Source organism: Pleurodeles waltl, chromosome 9 (genome assembly GCF_031143425.1).
Source record: "Pleurodeles waltl isolate 20211129_DDA chromosome 9, aPleWal1.hap1.20221129, whole genome shotgun sequence".
Taxonomy (NCBI): Eukaryota; Metazoa; Chordata; class Amphibia; order Caudata; family Salamandridae; genus Pleurodeles; species Pleurodeles waltl.
The window spans coordinates 1,104,443,016-1,104,463,516 of NC_090448.1; the positions used below are offsets into that span (position 1 = coordinate 1,104,443,016).

General features: G+C 44.4%; 1 protein-coding gene across 1 annotated transcript in view; it reads left to right on the forward strand.

The window, feature by feature from the left end:
* Positions 1-20,501, forward strand: part of RAD51B (RAD51 paralog B) — a 259,728-nt gene that overhangs the window by 151,730 nt on the left and 87,497 nt on the right. The window contains exon 5 of the mRNA XM_069207689.1: positions 12,633-12,769. Within this exon, the coding sequence (XP_069063790.1) occupies positions 12,633-12,769 (137 nt within the window). The remainder of the gene's footprint in view (positions 1-12,632; positions 12,770-20,501) is intronic.

The window sequence follows — 20,501 nt, forward strand, 5'->3', positions numbered from 1 at the left end:
TTTTACCTAAAAAAAAATTAATTGCATATCTCCAATCCTACTTATTGGATTTTTTTATCATTTTGGTCTCAAATAATGTTTATGTTGTGATTTCTCCTTATTACTGTTTGAAGTGCTGCATAAATACTTTACACATTGTCTCTAAGTTAACCCTGACTGCTTTGTGCCAAGCTACCAGAGGACTAAGCACAGGTTAATTAAGGGTTTGCTTGTGACTTCGTCCTGACAAGAATGGGAGGTGCAGTTGCTGCTTGATCTAGTAGCCCGATTTATTACAGACACCAATTAAATAACAGAACACTGGATGATGTTGTGCTTCTCTTGTTTTCCTATTTAAAAATGATAAAGTGCAGTAAGGAACAATCAACAATCATTCAGCAGTCAGTCATCCACATTAACGAAAATATTGCTCAGTATCCACCTCATAACATCACAAGACTCTCATTGGATACTGGTAAGACAATTTAAATCCCCCTACCGACTTACCTTTGTACTCGGTCCCAGTTGGTACATTTTAGAAAGGTATAGAAATCTTTCCTGTTAAGTCACCCTCCACCCAGCGAGAGAGACCCTGCTAAGCCCAGGGAGAGCAAGTGCAGTTGGTGTGGAGAAGGCTGCAACATTAGACAGCCGGCATGCAAGAGCCGTCTGTGCTCAAGAAGTAAAAATTGACAGTGCAAATGGGTGCTGCCCATCAGAAGGCATTTTGAAGAGAACGGGCACCCCATGTCCCTACCTGATGGTGGATGAACTTCCCCCCTTTTATGCTGCAGCCACTATCACTCCTGACCGAGGCCGTGTTCTACTGGGCACACTCTGAACTTTCCTTAAGCAGTCTCTCCACCTAGCGGTGGCTCATTGCACCACACTGCATCAACAGAAACTCTCTTGCAGAGACAATACTTTGTGCAAGTGACAAGCAGCCATAACACCTAGCGTGAATGAGAGCCGGCAATGCCCCATGACCTGGCCTGCGGCGGAAACAAAAGACACTGTGAATGAGGCCATTGGACTGTAAACACTCACTCATGAACCTGAATTACAGACTCCCCGCAGCCACCACCACTCCCACCAGAGGTGGTGTGTCTCTTGACCGCCTTCTGTGCCATTTTCTACAGTCAAGACTCTTGCCATGGTGTAGCACACAGCTATAGCACCACCTAGTGGACATTCACCACACCACACCCTGGCCTAGGCAACTGCTGTTTGGTGCACATCACTAGAGAAGAGGCCCCGGGGGATTAAAGGAGTGCAGAAAGACAAAAGGGCTATTCCGCAAGGGAAAAGGGAGATCCCTTCATCTAAGCCGCTGCAGCAGAAAGAGCGCTGCAGCGCCACCTAGTGCTTTGTTCACTGCAACAGCATCAACCAGTGGCTGCAGCCATATGAGAGACTCAAGCAGGAAGCCATACTCATACTCCCTCCCAAAACATTTTGACACCAGCATTGGCCAGAGTTTATTTGGCACACCCAGTGCATGCAGCCCTACTGTCCCACAGCAGCATTCTAATGATCTGTGGCACAACAAGGCAAGCGAGGCACTGTCTGCCACCTACCTCCTACATGTATCACACCACCATTGCTCTCTAAAGACAAGAAACGAGGAGGGACTTGGATGGCCCTAAGCAGGAAGGAGATTGTCTACACTCTAACTGCAGTAGCACCACTCCTCCGTGGGCCACAAACTGTTCATGGAGTATCCTCCCCCCTCACTGCCTCAAGATGGGGTCGCCAGTGACCCATGACAGGCAAGAGAGTCACTCACCCTCGGTGGCAAGCTGCCACCACCTCAACACGAAGAGAAGAATCAGACAGGACCACACCTTTGAGAGATCGCTGCAAAAAGAAGACATGGGGCTGGTCGTCCCAGCAAGAAAGAAGAGATTGTGGCACACTGCCACATTGTGAAGGAGAAAGCAAAGGGAGAGAAGATTGTGTGACAGACCTGTCATACTGAAAGACCTGGTGACCACACATGCACAAGAGCAAAAGATCACAAGGTCAAGAAATGGAGAACTCATGCCACTACCCGAGAGTGCACCTACCAACACAAGCTAGCTACCTTGGTGCAGCGACGTCACTGGAGATAGCCCTGCAGGAGTACCAAAAGTAAGCTGCCTGCATGCGCGAACTGCATATCTGCCCCACGCTTCGCAGTGCGACTGTCCTGTCACCAGCCACTTGAAGCAGATGGCATCCCTGCTAGCAGCTGCACATGCCAAAAGAAAAGAACTGCACCCACTATGCGACGTCCCATGTCGGCGAAGTCCCTCCAGTCACCCTCACACCAGTGAGTACTCACCACCTGTCGTCCAGGCCATCTAATGGCAAACACACCATCATTGCCATGTGCATCACCCAATCCAGTGAAGAAGCAACTCATCACCATGGAGCCTTACCCTGCAAACATAAAGAGACCAACAAGACACTCCTGGCAACATGTAAGACTAATTGTCCAGAGACTATCTGATAGCCTATCTGCACCTAGGTCCTGTTGGCAAGCACACTGACCATGTATCATCCACCCTTGTAGTTGCACAAATGGCTTGGCCGTGGCTCTGGTCTGTGATCCTGCAGTGTCCCCCAGGCGGCCCACATGCAGTCCAGCAAAGTCCACGCAGTCCCATGGCGAACCATCAAAGGGCCTCAAGGTAATCCCGGTCCGTGAGATGGTCCATAAGCTGCTCCACTGACAGGGTACTGGGAAGCACTGGTGCTTCAGAAGAAGGTGTCCATTCATTGCTGATGTTTTGACAGTATTTGCAGGATTGGCCTTCATGGAATCAGGATGCCTTACTAGAAACTTCGGCACTGGACTCCACCAACGCTCCTGATGCATCAAATTTGAACTTTTTGCACAATCTGCATCACTGAGTGAGCACGCAAGACTGACCAACAGTGCATGAGTGCGACATTGACCCACCCAACTGTCAAAGAATCCAGACTCCATCTGCACAATGTTCGTGCCCAGCAGTATCTGCTTAAACCATGGATTTGTGCTGACAACCACCATCCTGTGGACTCCCTCTCAAGGATGAGAAACGATGTTGTTGTTTAGTGTTTCATTTTTTTTTTTTTTTTACAGATTGGACTTGTTTTTATTTTCAATAAAGTTTGGGAGGAATGTAGCGCTCTGTGGGACACATTTTAGTGTTTGCTCCACAGCCACCCCTAGAGGGCTGGCCTTAACACCCACCCCACACCCATCCAACACAGGCATCACCAGTCAGGTGACCCTCCAATAAAGGAGCTCGAGTGCACGCTCTTGTGGCCAGTAATGCACAGCAGATGTGTCTGTGTGATCCTTTACTCAGCATGAGGGTCTAGGGCCCATGACACAACAGCTACCACACAATGGATTCTCTGCTGCACAATCTTCATCTTGATATCTGTATTGTAATGATACAATTGGGTCAGGATGTGCCCACTCCAAGGCCCTGGAGCATTATTTTGGACTCCAAGAAACATAGGTATTCAGCTGTGGTTTCTTCTTTAGGGCAGAGGAGCATCACCCTCCCTTTTGTGAGCATTGCACTGGCTGCAAATGTAAATTAATAAAATAGTTATTACCATTTTATTTACTGCCAGTGTTGCACTGTTTAGCGCATGTGTGAGCCAGGGTGGGGATAATTCCTGTGATTGGCAGCAGAGAATCGAGGAGGACTAGAGAGTAAAATGTGGAATGCGCATGTCTGATTGGTCAGCTGTCTTGAGACGGCCAGCCTGACATGCGCACTTCAGAAGGCACCAATCAGAGCTGTTAAACAGCCCAGCAGGTTCCAGGCACAGGCCCCTAGTCTAAAAAGGAGTATTAAATTAGCCTGGTCCATCCATTCCTAGCACATCTCCCATGCAACAGCATGAGAGCAGCTCCAGGATTGGTTAGGTTGTTCGCGCAAGCACCAGTATTTATGCTGCGATTCATTGAGCTCTGAAGCTGAGACGAAGGCCCTCATTAGTTTCTTGCAGTGCAGTGCACCACGTCTACGTCTGCCATCAGGTAAGGCACACATTACACAGATTTTGTGGAACTGTGCTATCACTCACCGCTTCGCTCCGGGCTAAGCAGCACTGCAAGTCCCCGTGCCCACCGGCTGTCACACAGCATGATGTCATGTGATGGTGAAGCAGCCCTCGTAGGACAGACCCCACACCAGGGCTCCATGCACACGATCACACTCCGCTTCTTCCTGATGGGAGGAAGAAAGAGCCGGGCTCACTCTTTCCTGTAGGGCCACGATCACCCTATCACTCACCGCTTCACTCACGCACACACCTGGGCTGAGCAGCACTGCAAGTCCCCGTGCCCACCGACTGTCACGGCGCACGCTGCAACGTGCTCATGAAAGCAGCCCTCGCAGAGCAGACACCACACCAGGGCCCGGGGCGTGTCCACGATCACACACCGCTTCTGCCCAAACATTGCCAATCTCCCCGTAATCAAAGACCGTACTGCTGCTGCACACAACGGGCCTCTGCGGGAAGTCCGCGTATAGCTGCCACATGTCTGTATTTGGATTTGGCTCACCAGTTTAGCATCTGCTGAGAGTGGCCATCTATAAAATCAGACATATTACATAGCCTCGGTAGCAGCTAGTATTTTTTTTTTTTTTTTACTTCGATAACTTCCAGAATGGTGCAGAAAAAGGAGTCAGAGCTGTTTGCCTCTTGGGTCATCGGAGATTTGACACCGCAGAACCCTTGCTTTCCGCTGCTGATTTATTAAACCAATAAAATAGCCCTTAGACATGGTCACTGAACAGCCTTTTGCTCAAAATCAATTCACAGGGAAGGCTGTGAGTAATGTGGTCTAAATAACGAGAATAAAACACAGCTGAGCAAACGCAGAGCGGCGCGGGGTTTGGTGGGAAGCTAACTGTGGTCACTACGTCACCTCTGCACTGGTGTGGTGTCTACGCTCTGCAGTTTCTTCTCTTCACGAACCCATTACGTCCATGTTGGTCCTGGCTATTTATTTTGTTAGTTCAACTCTCCTCTTTAAGAGATTTATAGAGATGGGGCATCTTTGCGCAGCTCCTGAAACAAACATTCACACCTGTTGTGAAGCAGTGTTTGGCTCTACAGGGAGTGCAGAATTATTAGGCAAATGAGTATTTTGACCACATCATCCTCTTTATGCATGTTGTCTTACTCCAAGCTGTATAGGCTCGAAAGCCTACTACCAATTAAGCATATTAGGTGATGTGCATCTCTGTAATGAGAAGGGGTGTGGTCTAATGACATCAACACCCTATATCAGGTGTGCATAATTATTAGGCAACTTCCTTTCCTTTGGCAAAATGGGTCAAAAGAAGGACTTGACAGGCTCAGAAAAGTCAAAAATAGTGAGATATCTTGCAGAGGGATGCAGCACTCTTAAAATTGCAAAGCTTCTGAAGCGTGATCATCGAACAATCAAGCGTTTCATTCAAAATAGTCAACAGGGTCGCAAGAAGCGTGTGGAAAAACCAAGGCGCAAAATAACTGCCCATGAACTGAGAAAAGTCAAGCGTGCAGCTGCCACGATGCCACTTGCCACCAGTTTGGCCATATTTCAGAGCTGCAACATCACTGGAGTGCCCAAAAGCACAAGGTGTGCAATACTCAGAGACATGGCCAAGGTAAGAAAGGCTGAAAGACGACCACCACTGAACAAGACACACAAGCTGAAACGTCAAGACTGGGCCAAGAAATATCTCAAGACTGATTTTTCTAAGGTTTTATGGACTGATGAAATGAGAGTGAGTCTTGATGGGCCAGATGGATGGGCCCGTGGCTGGATTGGTAAAGGGCAGAGAGCTCCAGTCCGACTCAGACGCCAGCAAGGTGGAGGTGGAGTACTGGTTTGGGCTGGTATCATCAAAGATGAGCTTGTGGGGCCTTTTCGGGTTGAGGATGGAGTCAAGCTCAACTCCCAGTCCTACTGCCAGTTCCTGGAAGACACCTTCTTCAAGCAGTGGTACAGGAAGAAGTCTGCATCCTTCAAGAAAAACATGATTTTCATGCAGGACAATGCTCCATCACACGCGTCCAAGTACTCCACAGCGTGGCTGGCAAGAAAGGGTATAAAAGAAGGAAATCTAATGACATGGCCTCCTTGTTCACCTGATCTGAACCCCATTGAGAACCTGTGGTCCATCATCAAATGTGAGATTTACAAGGAGGGAAAACAGTACACCTCTCTGAACAGTGTCTGGGAGGCTGTGGTTGCAGCTGCACGCAATGTTGATGGTGAACAGATCAAAACACTGACAGAATCCATGGATGGCAGGCTTTTGAGTGTCCTTGCAAAGAAAGGTGGCTATATTGGTCACTGATTTGTTTTTGTTTTGTTTTTGAATGTCAGAAATGTATATTTGTGAATGTTGAGATGTTATATTGGTTTCACTGGTAATAATAAATAATTGAAATGGGTATATATTTTTTTTTTGTTAAGTTGCCTAATAATTATGCACAGTAATAGTCACCTGCACACACAGATATCCCCCTAACATAGCTAAAACTAAAAACAAACTAAAAACTACTTCCAAAAATATTCAGCTTTGATATTAATGAGTTTTTTGGGTTCATTGAGAACATGGTTGTTGTTCAATAATAAAATTAATCCTCAAAAATACAACTTGCCTAATAATTCTGCACTCCCTGTATAAGCAGCCGAAAGGAGAATGTGCGCTTATGAGTTGACTATTTCAAATCGTTGCATAAATTGAGTTTTAGACACCGGGTTGAGGTAGGCCTCGAGTCAGATAATCCATTTGAACGGGTTGGAGATGTGTAGAGATGTCACCAGCCGAGGGATGTGATTAGAATCTGAAGTGGACAGACACCTCGCACATCTCAGCTACACCCTCACACCCCTGCGGCGACCAATCGGAGTCGAGGGCAGTGTTAAGTAATGCTATGGGGCACTCAAGCCAAACAAACAATGGTGAGGGCAGCCATTTATTTTCCTAACCTTTACGGGCCACCTCTTTCCAATGTCCCCAGCCGCCACTGTAAACATTCACATGAAAACTAACAAAAAACGCGGAAAAATGTAACAATTAAACGTGAACCACTTTAAATTCACCCCTAAATAAAATATGGTCAACTTCAACGTCCATATCAGACAGTGAATATGTATGCTTGTTAAAGATCCGTATAATTGTAAGTGCAATGCTTTATTTAAAAAAAAATCTTCATCACTAGCCTTGTAGTGTAAGGTGAGTGAGCACTGCTTGTTTGTAGAGTATTTTCTCTTGGAGCATGCTGAAGGAGGGTCGGGCGTGCCTGGCACTGTCTGATACTCCTTTGGGGCATTGAGTATCTGAGGCATCGAGTATCTGAGGCATGGCCTCTTCCACCCTCTGACTGTGGACACACAGCAAAGTGAAAAACAGAAGGTGCTAATTGATGTTCGAGTTTTAATGATCTATGTTGGTGATTGGAAGTCAACCACAAGTGGTAGCGTGAGGGCAGGATTACAAACATCTAGAAGAAGCAATAGCTTGGCTGTGCTAATGCTTTACTTTCTTTACTTGTCCATAGAGGATATACATAGTCAAACACCCAACTGCACACAGGCATAGCTGACAAATGTATGCAAATGCGTTGAAAGCGAAACAAACCTACGGACATCCAGGCGCACAAAGACCAGCACTCCTACAAGCCTCCACCCTTCCCACACACACCAAGTAGCAAACAAGGGGCAGCCTGGGATAAAATGTAATACCGGAGATACACTCAAGTATTAGAATGTTTCATGGTTACTCTTTCAGAGTTGGCTGTTAGCTATTGCTTTTTAAATCAACTTCAGTGTCAACACGTGCTACAAAATAAACCATTTTGGTGAAACTCACAATTGTATTCAGGAATTCTCTTCCACTGTCGCAGATGGGGCTGTTTGCCTTATCCCTCATTTTCAGGCTCCCTAGACAGTCTGTTCTTCAGTGAGTGGTGAGTGTGACCTCTTTACTAAGAAACAACGGATATTATGCTGACCTAGTTGTGTTGCCGGCAATTGTCCAAGAATTAATAGAACTACTCTGGAGTAGCCTGGAGTCCGGGGAGGCCTGGTCGACCATGCTTCCGATGTTACCACTTACCAGTGCACCTGCAGTTCTCGGGCGTGTGACTCGAGGCATTGTCCAGTAGGGGGTCTGCATGTGGCTGGGCTGCTAGAGGGATACACCTTTGAAATATTCCTACAAGCCTGGAAGGAGACTTGGTTGTGAAAATACGTATTTGCTTACACCAGTGCTTTAAATGGGCCGGTACTGTCCGGTACTGAGTACCGGCACTTTTTTATTTTGAGAGGGTGAGTACCGGCACATCTCAGGAAAAACGTAATACTTTTAATTGGAGAGTACCGGCACTTCTCAGAAACAAGCAGGTACTCTGGCACAGAGTACCGGCACTTTAATTTTTCCATTTCAAGCACTGGCTTACACTGATGTCCTAGATGATAAAAAACGACCCACCTTCTCTGCAGATGCAAAGCTTTTTCTTAAGGGATTCGGGGAGGTTGTGAAAAAGTGAGAGAATTGTTTCTGGGAGGCCAGCTCCTTTCATAAGTGGAAGCCCACTGAAGTGGAGTGAGGCTGGGGCAGTTTCTCATCTATTCAAACATTCAAGGAGTGCTCGTCAATTATTGTATGGGGGATATTTATGGGACTACCACCAAACTCTGCTGCACTTGAGGCCATGGCTCAGCTTACCTGGAGATGTAGACCGCTCTCAACGGTACAGGAGGCGCTACGTGTAAACGATGCACAGCTAAAATGAGTGGTGTGCAGTAAGTGGAAGGAGGATCTGGTTGGTCCACTGAAGAGCACAGAATGGAGCAAGATGTTGGACTACGGCAAAAGTGTATGACAGTACAGGTTTTCCTTCACCCACTTCAGGTCTTTACAAAGGGCCTATTTCCCCTCCATAATTTCCGATCCATAACACAGCTTGCACCTGACAAACAGCCATGTTGTTAATGGCCCCATATATTAATTTATATATACCCTCCCCAGGGCATCAGAGCGGCCCCCATGCTCACAACATTCCACAAGAAACTGAACACCTGGCTCTTCGACTGATGCTCCTGACCTCCCACACCTTCTCAATCCCTAGATGCCCTCGCAGCTGATTAGTTTGTGCTCTACAAATACTTTTACATACACATGTTTTCTAGACACAGGCCAAACATCACCAATTTGTCACCTGCATAGCCTTCAATACCCTCAGAAGTACGCAAATCTATACATAAACACTCACACATACTCCGTACTAGCTCAAGCATACACACTCAAACCGACACATTCACAAATACCAACTTACGTGCCATATGGAACCGCACAGTGGCGTTGCAACAAAACGCAATGGTTTTCAATCCTGAGACCTAATAAGGTTATAAATGCTGAGGGATGTTTGGGTTTTAAGCATATTAAAACATTTGAACAACTTTCCAAAGAATTTATCCTCCACAAATACTAATTTTTAGGTATTAATCACTCCATCATGCCTTGGATTCATAGAGATGAAAGCCAACGGCTGTGCCAGAGTTTACCCAAGTGGAAGCCAAATTGGCATTTGAGAAGCTGGGAAAGAAGGGCATTTTTTTGGATCTAGAGATCGTTGGTACCCGACACACCTGACACATTCACAAAATTACAGGAAAAATGGGAAAGGGATCTTAGCAACAAGCACTGGCCTAGCCAAAAGATCTCGCCTTTGGGACCTTATTAGTATTTAGCCAATACAGCACATTATCCTGGGTGCTACAACATCTACTGATCTTTAACGTGGAAGCGTTGACACTGATAAGTATATTATAGCACTACACTGAGAAGTACTTATTCAAAGTCTTTTTTTGTACAACGGGTAGCCTGGACTCTCATATCTGGAAGCGCGATAATGAAGAAAAAAGTTTTAGTGAGCAAACTGGGAATTTAGGCATGAGTAGATGGGAGATTCAATGAGACGAAGAGAAAGTGGAATGGAAAAGAGTTAGATAGCTAGTGAAGTAGGAATTAACAAAACAGCTTGCGAGGATTACGTGGATGAAGGAGAGAGATAGCACAGTAAGGAAAAGAGCAAGTTAGAGAAAGGGAAGAGTGGCAAAGAGAAAAAGAATAAGCAAAGAAATAAGTCGAAGAGGAGGAAAGCAATAAAGAGGAGAAAGGAGATGTACTAGGTGGACAAGAAATTTAGGAAGAGAGGATATTCTGGTAAAGAAAAAGTGAGAAATGGAATCGGAGAGGGCATCCTATGAGAGAGTTATGAAATAAAAAAGGAAGCAAACAAAGGGAAAGGTAAGTGAGAATGATGGGAGGAAGAGGCGCGAGGAAAACAAGGGTGGGTAATATTCAATCAGAAGAAGAGATAAAAACAGAGGAAGCTAGAGAAACAAACATTGAGTATGAGGGTGTAATGATGGTCCTGTACTTAGTATAGAGTTTAAGACATTTGGAACAGAAGGAAAGCACGACACGTACATACAATGTCCCGTGTACATGTTGAGTGAAGATGAGTGTACGTCACTGAACAGTGAGGACTGCAAGTATAATTCCAAATACAATACTATACCAGAGCCGTTCTAAAGAATAATATGGCACTATTTCGTAAAACGCAGGTACAGATTGGACAGGAATGAAAGACACTTTAAATATGTAACTAAAGTTAAATAATTTGGGAGGTTCTGATTCTGTACCTCATAGTAGCATACACTTATCGATAATTTTCACACTCAAATTTATCCAATTGCAAAGTAAAGCAGAAGAACTTAAATAGCGTATGTAAACAGACACATGTTCTCCATAGCTGCGTGTGTGTGTTTGAAGCAAAAACATGGGTGCTAGCCGCTGCCACGCCGGGATTCCGCTGCACACCTACCTCACTTAAGAAGTGCATTGGTTGTATTTCCGGGTGAGGGGCAGCTCCTTAACATTTTCTTCAGTTTGGTGTTTTCTTCTATACGTTACTGTGGTGCTGCCAAGAACCTCACACCAAATGCAAGCCCAGTAAGCTCCCTGATTCTTACATATTTTTGCAGCTCATTTGCTGCTCTTTCCATTACAAACAAGTAATTCAAACTGTGTTGTGTAAGGTCAAATCTAGCAGGTCATGTTAGGCAATACAAATTTGAATACCAATAAAAGGTTCCTGCCGCAAAGCTTCTTTGCCTTTAAATAACTGAGCAAGCTTACAATTGTAGATGCACACTTTGAAACATGGAGGTATTATTGCTGGTTGTCAAGATGGATAGTTGAAGGATCCTACACGCAAGTCATTTTCTTGGTCTGCAGTCATAGTCACCACCTTCCTGACTCTGGCTTTTCAGGCAATAGACATAAATGTAGGACTACAAATGAACGCACACAAAAGGGAGAGGGTGGTGGGACGGCTAAAACAGCGAAGTGGAAGGGTGTTGTGGTACGGGGAAAATCCTTTTACTTTTATTGTGAAGAAACTAAATTGAAGTGGCCCCTCTTCTGACGTTCTATGTAAGGTGATGAGAACAAGAATTACAGCCACTTTAGACAGCTGGAGCTACTGAAAACATCGGGAACTTGGAGCCACTGAAAACATTGAGCGCGCGTGTCTCAGAGCCGCTGAATACATTGAGCACTGTGTGATATTCTGTTAGAGAAAGAGAAAAGTAGTCTCTAAGCAGATGGTAATATTGGGCCAAGTGGAAGACTACAAGTAATGCGGCACTGTTCAATGGGAGTTAATAAGTTAGAAAAAAGAGGGACAAATAAGACCGATTAACCACTAGCAAACGAGGATTTTTAAAGGACACTGAAACAGACAAATGACAACGCTTTAAGCCCACAAGTGAAGTATACTAAAGTATACACAAGGTCATACGCTTACGATCGACTTAAAAAGGAAGAGAAGTGCTTGTGAGCAAACATTGCCTTGTGCACCTTGACCATTGCTTTGTGCTTTAGACTGATTGTTTCATTACTTTCATAGAGACTACTCCATCCAGCCAGGCTGTGGTGGTTGGGCACAGCAGCCAGCCCCAATTGTCCACACAGAATACATTTCTCCACACCATGTGGGAGTGCTAAGTGATTACTCCATACTGGCAACAGACACACCAAGAATTAAGAAGGTCAGTGGGACATCCATTGATACCCAACCCTAAACTGGCACAGTTTGGAATAGAGGACAAATGGGAAAGATTGGGAAACACCTGGACTTACATAGGTGTGGGACTTCTGGCAGACACAAGGGACATAGCACAGAAATGCAATGAGGACATAGTGCTCGAACCAAGTTGTCATACAAACACAAATGGGGTGGGGAATGTTGTCATTATATACAGTGCGTATGACAAATATGTGATAGTTTAGTTTTGTTATACCTTCCCAAAAACAATTAAAAAAATATATATATATTAAAAAAATAATACTTCGTGGGTGGACACACTTGCATATATCTCTCTTGGTTCCCGACTTTCTAATTATTTTTCCATATTTATTTGGATGTGCAGCCTTGTTCCTGCCTTGTCTCTTTAGCAGTTACATCTCCAGAATCTAAAACTAACTGCCCTATTATTAAGCAGCTGTTATCTTTTTTCACAATGCACAAGCTTTTAGTTTTTAGCATATTTTTTCTCAGACTACATTATTTTTTTTATTATTTTCATTTTTCAGCTAACTGGACCTTCAGGCTGTGGCAAAACTCAATTCTGCATTATGATGAGTATAATAGCCACATTACCAACAAGCATGGGAGGATTGGATGGAGCGGTCATTTATGTTGACACTGAGTCTGCATTCAGTGCTGAAAGGTAAGATAAGGGATGTGCATACTCTTTGAGGTCTAGCTGGATAACTAAGTTAAAGCAATCCACCCCTCCTAACAACCATCTCAGACAGCCTTTAACCCCATTTCACTGCTCGGTTTATCTCAACCACACCAGAAAGTCATTAAAGGGTTTTCTAATTTATTGGGGAGTTCCCTCCTTCTCCGCATCCTCCCATGCATACAATCTTGCGTTTTGCCCACCCCACAGAAACCTGAATTTATCCTACGGTACAGAATGAGTCTTTTTTGTATAACCTCCATAGACTTCTCTCGTTTTACAGACTGATTGTTGCTGGTGTTATACCTATGAACACTATGAAGCTGACTTCCGTTCAGCCCCATATAACTTGAGCTTTGTCCCTGAAACATAAGATAAAAGTGGTTACACTTAAATTACTTGTTTAACTTTCCTGCAAGGTGATGGTAAGTTGGCACAGTAAACACACCAGTGGTGTGGAAGGTAAGTATCACAGATAAGCGGCAGTGCATATTTACACCTACAAAGGATGGCTCCAGTGAACACCATTGCAGCTTGACTGGAAGCAGTTTTAAAACCTGCCATAGAAAAGAGTTGTGATGTAGGAAACCTGCTTTAATGCATAGGGTAGGTCACCCCGAACTATGTCCAGAATGCCCACTGATCTGGGGCATAATAAATATTGAAAGTGTGTCCCCACAATTTCTGAAATCTCTTAACTACTTACACATCAATAATGAAGAGGTACATATCGAAAACACCTGTCGCTTATGGAAAACTATGTCCAAAGAATCTCAAACATCACCGCTTCTGAATCCTATCCTATAACGTAAATGCTGCAAGGCCACTGGTAAAATGCATACATAATAATAGCAAAACAGGTGGCTGACATCGTCCTGTACCTCCTTGTGCATATCCAAGATTACATCTATATGTCTGTCAATGCTAAAGAAGAAATCGCAAGCAGTCGTCAACATTTAACCTTCATACGTTTTTTTTATTTCTTTCAACTCACGACCTGATTGATAAGACAAAACTGGCAGATAGAGGTTGGGCCTCTATCCTCCAAAGCAAGTGCCTGTGCCAAAACATCTACACTTTCCACTCCTTCAGAAACATCTAGAATGCTCTACAAATCACATCATATGTTTTAAACAGGCATGACCTATGCTTCACTCTTACATCGAAAATCAGTCTTGTAGAATCGAGAGACAGAGCTCAGACACTGGATATTGTCTTTTTTCCACCTTTTCTCTGCATAAGCTGGAAAGGACAATTGTGCCATCAAGTAGCTCCCATCTTAGGTCTTTGCGGACCCATCCTTTGTTATGGAAACACATAGATGGACCATTACCAGAGCCATTACATGGCTACTATTGAGTAATAGCACTCAATGAAAGCTAAAAAACTTCATATGATTTGCTGTAACATTTCTCCTTGGTAGGATTATGCTTAAAACTGAGTCAATGAATCATTAGGCCCAGCATAAGGGTGTTGGAGAAAAGTAATGGAACTACACAACAAATAATTTCCAAATAAAACAGTGTGACCAATGTGGCCACACGAGGAAAATCTCCAGTCTGGAATAAATTTAGGCAGTTCTATTACAAGATCAAAGTCATATAGACAATTATTAAGAGAAAATTATAAAGATACAGAATCACCAAGGGTTGACAAAGGCGACAGAAAAGATTCAAACAGACTAACATTAGCAGAACTAAACAGTCAATGAAAACAATAAAAAATATCACAAGAATCATGTTGTGCACAGGGAAGAAGCTGTTCAGCACTCCGTCCATCATCCTTTTGTGTTGCTAAAGTTGCCCTAAGTGGGCAGGGTATGCCCAGACATGAGTCCCGTGCTCACTGTGCCACTGGATTCAAGCTAGCCTGGCTGATGAAGGGTGATGCCCTGAAACCAGTCCCAGGCTGCTCGTTCTGGTCCAGGGAGGACCTGGCTTGGCAGTTCAGGCTGGACTGTTGCCATGAGGAACAGGGTCAAGACTGATTTGCATATGGCTCGGTCCAAACTTGGGTGGCATGGTGAGCAAAAGAAAGATGGATTAAACCCAGATCTGTGACTGGGGGTTAGTGTTTGCATTGTTCAGTACTACGTCAATCATCCTTTTGTGTTGCCGTAAGTGGGAGAGGTATGCCCAGACGTGGGTGCCGTACTCACTATGCCAGTGGATTCAAGCTAGCCTGGCTAATGAAGGGTGATACCCTGAAACCGGTCCCAGGATGCTTGGTTCCGGTCCAGGGAGGACCTGGCTTGGCAGTTCGGGCTGGACTGTTCCCTTGAGGAACAGGGTCAAGACTGATTTGCATATGGCTGGGTCCAAACTGGGGAGACATGGTGAGCAAAAGAATGATGGATTAAACACAGATCTGTGACTGGGATGAGTGTTTGCATTGTTCTGCACTTCGTCCATCATCCTTTTGTGTTGCTAAAGGGCACAAGCGCTGTTTGGCTCTTTCAACCAGCAAGGCAATTTAAAGTCACCTAAGTTTAGCTAGTTTGGGCAGGGAAACCCAACAAATTAGCCAATCAAGGATTAACATGTGTTTGCTAGACACGTGAGCAAAAAGGAAAAAAGTCAAAAAGGCCAAAAAGAACTTGAAAAAAGAAAATATGGGATAGTAGGTTACTTACTAAAGTGGGCAGAAAGTAAGTAAAAAAGGAAGGTGTCAGCATTTCAGAAGCTCGATGAAGAGTCTTCTTCTCTGGGTTAGGGGAAAAATCTCTAAGTTTCAGCAAACCATTTCAAAGGGGTCGAGGGTAGAGAGGGACTGTACCTCTCGGAGTTCAGGAAGCAACTAAGAGTGGAAAAATCTGATCAAAGCCCAACTGGGTTTTGATATATCATTGTTCATAATACATTTGCACATCGCTTTTAAAATAATTTTTACATAAAATCTATTATTGTTGTAGTGTACAGTTTTCATCTTGAATTATAACATATAGACAAATTAATTGATTATACATGAATTTTAACTGCTATATCACATGCATGTTGATGACTAACCTACAATGAATGACCATTAATATGGCTTGTTAGTGCACCATTTCACATCAGAACTTGTAATACTTTGATTAACATAATGCATAAACTGTCATGTACACATGATTACTGTGACATGAGCATGAGGGACAGTACTAACATTTCTGCTCCTTCAACGTCAAAATTACCCATTATGGGTAGTAATGTACATCTATCACTACACATTTTAGGTCCTTATTAGTTATCAGTTAATCTAAATATATTCTACATGCCTAATCTTTGTGCATTGTATAAATCTGCTGTAAGTTATTTGAAAAGAGATCATTTTACGACCCAGATCAAAACTTGGACTCCACTGGGAAGTGCGCTGTGGAACAACCATGAGCAAATCCAGTCTGCATTTGAATCATTTGTTTCTCATGGTACCAAATTCTGGAACTTTTTCCAGTATCCATATGTGTAACCACCATCTACTCACTTCTGCGGAAATAATATAAACGTTCCTTCCCTACTTGTTATATTCAATGTGTTTTTGCTGCATTCAGGTGCCCTTGTGAGAGCATGGGGGCGGACCAGTGCATTACAAAACTCAGATAAAGGATCTGAATGGACCTGTGACTAAAAGCATCTTTTACTTTCAGATGATATTTCCTTTTGACACTTTGACACTTACTGGAGAATACACAAGGACAAGACCTACATCTGCATGACGTCTACTTTTCTTGTGTCTGGAGTCTACTGACATGTGCTCCACCGAATGTTAGTGTTAATCACCAACAGTGTGCTAGATGCTGTTGCTTGCTTGGTTCCATACAAAATGATTCTTCTTTTAACATGGATGACACTGTTCCCAAGACATTATTAATGATTGGGGCAGCCAATTATAGTATTAGGAAGCAGGCCCCTGCAGCTGAACCCCGGTTGGAGACTGCTTTCCAGAAGTATCCACTTAATGTGTCAATGCCCACATATGCACCCTAATTGGATGCAATGCGTGCACGAGTATGTTTGGGTAACCTGTTTGTTATGGGGTTCCTCTTTTGTGCAAATTAGCCGTTGTGGTATAGGGTGCTTTATGGAGTGCGTTGTAGGCAGCGCGGAGAGGATATGCTTATTAGTCCGGGTTGCTTCTTCGATTTCTGCCATCCCTCTGAAAGCCTTTGTAAAGACAAGTACAATGTCTGGCTTCAAACATAACGAAGGACATTTTGGTTTCACTGGGCTGAAGCTGAACTGCTGCAGGTGGTCACAGTGTGACCTGGCCAGAGCAACACCTTAACTGCGGCCTTGGAAGTAAGGCTGAAGTGGTCACTCCTTACATAAGGACATGCATGGTCAACCAAACCCCACATTGTGTATGCTGTGGAGTGAGTAGAATACACAATCTGATATGGACCATTTCACCAGAAGATGGATGCTATGGAACTGTATGTAGTGAAAAATAAAACTCACTCTGCTGTGAATTGTCCCCTCACCCCAAATGTCAGATGTCGGATTCCACTTCTGTTGTCTGTCATCTTTCTTATTCATTCCCCTATGGTTTGGTGGGTTCATTGCAGAGGCTCCTCTACCCCCAGATGCCAGTCTTTGCATGTTCATCCACGTGGCCTGGACCATGGTTTCTGCTTTCTCTGTGACGAGAAGCAAACAGGTACTTTGTGGAGGATGCCCGACTGCACACTCCAGGTTGGTGGACCAACACTGAAGTGACCATGCTATGCCTTTCCAGTTGTCAAACTGTGCCTAAAAACACTGACCTACAGGGTTGTCCTTTGGGTATGGAGTGGAGGTTACCCCCAGACTGTAGTTAGAGTAATTTGTTATACACCATCACCAATGCATGTTAATAAAAGTATTAAAAAGTTATGAGAATGCCTATTATAATAATACCAATCTGAGATATTTTAAGAAAAATGCATTTCTTGGGTATATAATTATTGCTTGTGATACATGTGTAGCCTGATGCTCCACCTTACACCGTGCTCCAAAGGTAAGTCTCAACTTTAAAATTCTCTATCCTCTGAAAATAAAAGCTTAAAGAAGATGTGCTTGGCAGGCATAAACTCACAGTAGTACCTGGTTCTTGTGTTTGCAAGGACTGTGGCAACATTTGTTATGACTACTCAGCTGCCCTTGAGTCACACAGGCCCTGGAGCAATGGCATGACATGGTCCATGAAATTACAATTTCTAATGAAATCATATGCAGTAGTGATAATTATGCACTGCCTGTTTGACAAATGTGTTGAAATATAAAGACAACTCATTGTGGTGTCACAAAGTGAAACCCCGCTTAAAATAAAAAGTGCATATTTGCTGGACCTACCAAATTGGCCGAACCCATACTGTTTGTCATTACCATAGTGCTGCACATGCTACTTTGCTTCTGAAGTATTTATCCTCCCTCCCATGCTTGGCTGCACTAAGCGAGGATTTTTAATTAGCTAGCTCAGCGTCTGGAAGTTAATTTTCTTGTATCTTCCTTTAAGGTCTTTTGCATTCTTCACACGTGAAAGCTGTGCATCTGCAACAATATCATTGTTCGTTTCCACCTCATGTTCCATTGGAATGTCAAAGCCTATAAAAATCGAATAAAGAGCAGGGCAGCAGTTTACCATTAGATGCTCGTTGCTATGCAAATCTTTGATTGTTTTTATTGCAATATCACAATTCCCTTAATTATGCTTAGTAAAGGTGTTTATCTTGAGGTAAGAGTGAGCAGTTTCTTCAAACACACAATGCTCAGCCAATCCTGAAAACCTAAAATGGTGTGTAAATAATTGTGGATTCGGTCCTAGTGCAATAATTGAATAGTTGAGCTGCATGTCTCTGGTGTTTATGTAGTTTATTTCACCTGTGTTAGAAATGGGGTCTCTGGTTGGCAGTCAGTTTGCACTCTCTCAAAGCAGGGACCCTCACTCTAGCCAGGGTAATGCTGATACACACTTAGGATAACCCCTTCTCACCCCCTTGGTAGCTTGGCACAAGCAGTCAGGCTTATCTCAAAGGCGCTGTGTAAAGTATTCGTGCCAACGCACACAGTAATTCAATAAAAACACTACAAAATGGACACCACCCAGTTTAGAAAAATAGCCAGTATTTATCTAAATCAAACAAGACCAAAATGACAAAAAATCCAACATGCACAAGTGAAATTATGAGTTTTCAAATGAATAACATTTTACTCCATAGAAAGCAATGAAAACGTTGTTACACAAATTACCTGGTTTGTGTCAAAAATAAAGCAGCACGGGTGAGCGTGCGTTGGAAAAGTCAGCGATGCATCGATCCCTTACTTGCAAGTGAGGCCGTGCGTTTTCTTCTCCGGTCAGATAGGCGATGCGCCATTTTTCTCTCCTGCAAGAGAGCGATGCATTGGTTTCCAGACGGGGCACCTCAGATCCGCGCAGGTTCACCTTGATTTTGACATCCAGCAATGATGCATGCAAAATCAAGCTTGCGTTGTTTTCAGCAGCCGCAAGTGGGTGTTGTGGTGTTTCTCCAGCCGCAATGCAGGTGATGCATCAGAATTTAACCCCCACGGCTCCTGCGAGTGGATATCAGTCTTTGTACCACCAACTTCACCTCTCAAGGGCCCTGGGACTGGAGTGGGCACCACTTGGCAGGGTAGGAGTCTCAGCAGAGATTCCAGGTGCTAGCAGAGAAAGTCTTTGATTTCCCTGAGACTTCAAAACAGGAGGCAAGCTCAGTCCAAACCCTTGGAGACACCTAACAAGCAGGAATGTACCACAAAGTCCAGTCTTTGCAGCGCCTGCAGGCCAACCAAGCAAAACACAGTCGCAGGCAAAGGGACAGTACTCCTCCTCCAGCACTTCAGCTCTTCTCCTTGGCAGATGTTCCTCTTGGTTCCAGAAGAAATCTGAAAATCTGGGTGTAAGGGAATGCCTCCTTGGCATGGTTACCCCCTGACCTTTTGCCTTTGCTGATGCTATGTTTTGAATTGAAAGTGTGCTGAGGCCTGCTAACCAGGCCCCAGCACCAGTGTTCTTTCCCTAACCTGTACTTTTGTATCCACAATTGGTAAGTCCCTTGTAACTGGTACCCCTGGTACCAAGGGCCCTGATGCCAGGGAAGGTCTCTAAGGGCTGCAGCATATCTTATGCCACCCTGGGGACCCCTCACTCAGCACAGACACACTGCTTGCCAGCTTGTGTGTGCTGGTGAGGACAAAACGAGTAAGTCGACATGGCACTCCCCTCAGGGTGCCATGCCAACCTCACACTGCCTATGCAGTATAGATAAGTCACCCCTCTAGCAGGCCTTACAGCCCTAAGGCAGGGTGCACTATACCATAGTTGAGGGCACCAGTGCATGAGCACTGTGCCTCTACAGTGCCTAAGCCAAACCTTAGGCATTGTAAGTGCAGGGTAGCCATAAGAGTATATGGTCTGGGAGTCTGTCAAACACGAACTCCACAGCACCATAATGGCTACACTGAAAACTGGGAAGTTTGGTATCAAACTTCTCAGCACAATAAATGCACACTGATGCCAGTGTACATTTTATTGTAAAATACACCCCAGAGGGCACCTTAGAGGTGCCCCCTGAAACTTTAACCAACTACCTGTGTAGGCTGACTGGTTCTAGCAGCCTGCCACACTCGAGACATGTTGCTGGCCCCATGGGGAGAGTGCCTTTGTCACTCTGAGGCCAGTAACAAAGCCTGCACTGGGTGGAGATGCTAACACCTTCCCCAGGCAGGAGCTGTAACACCTG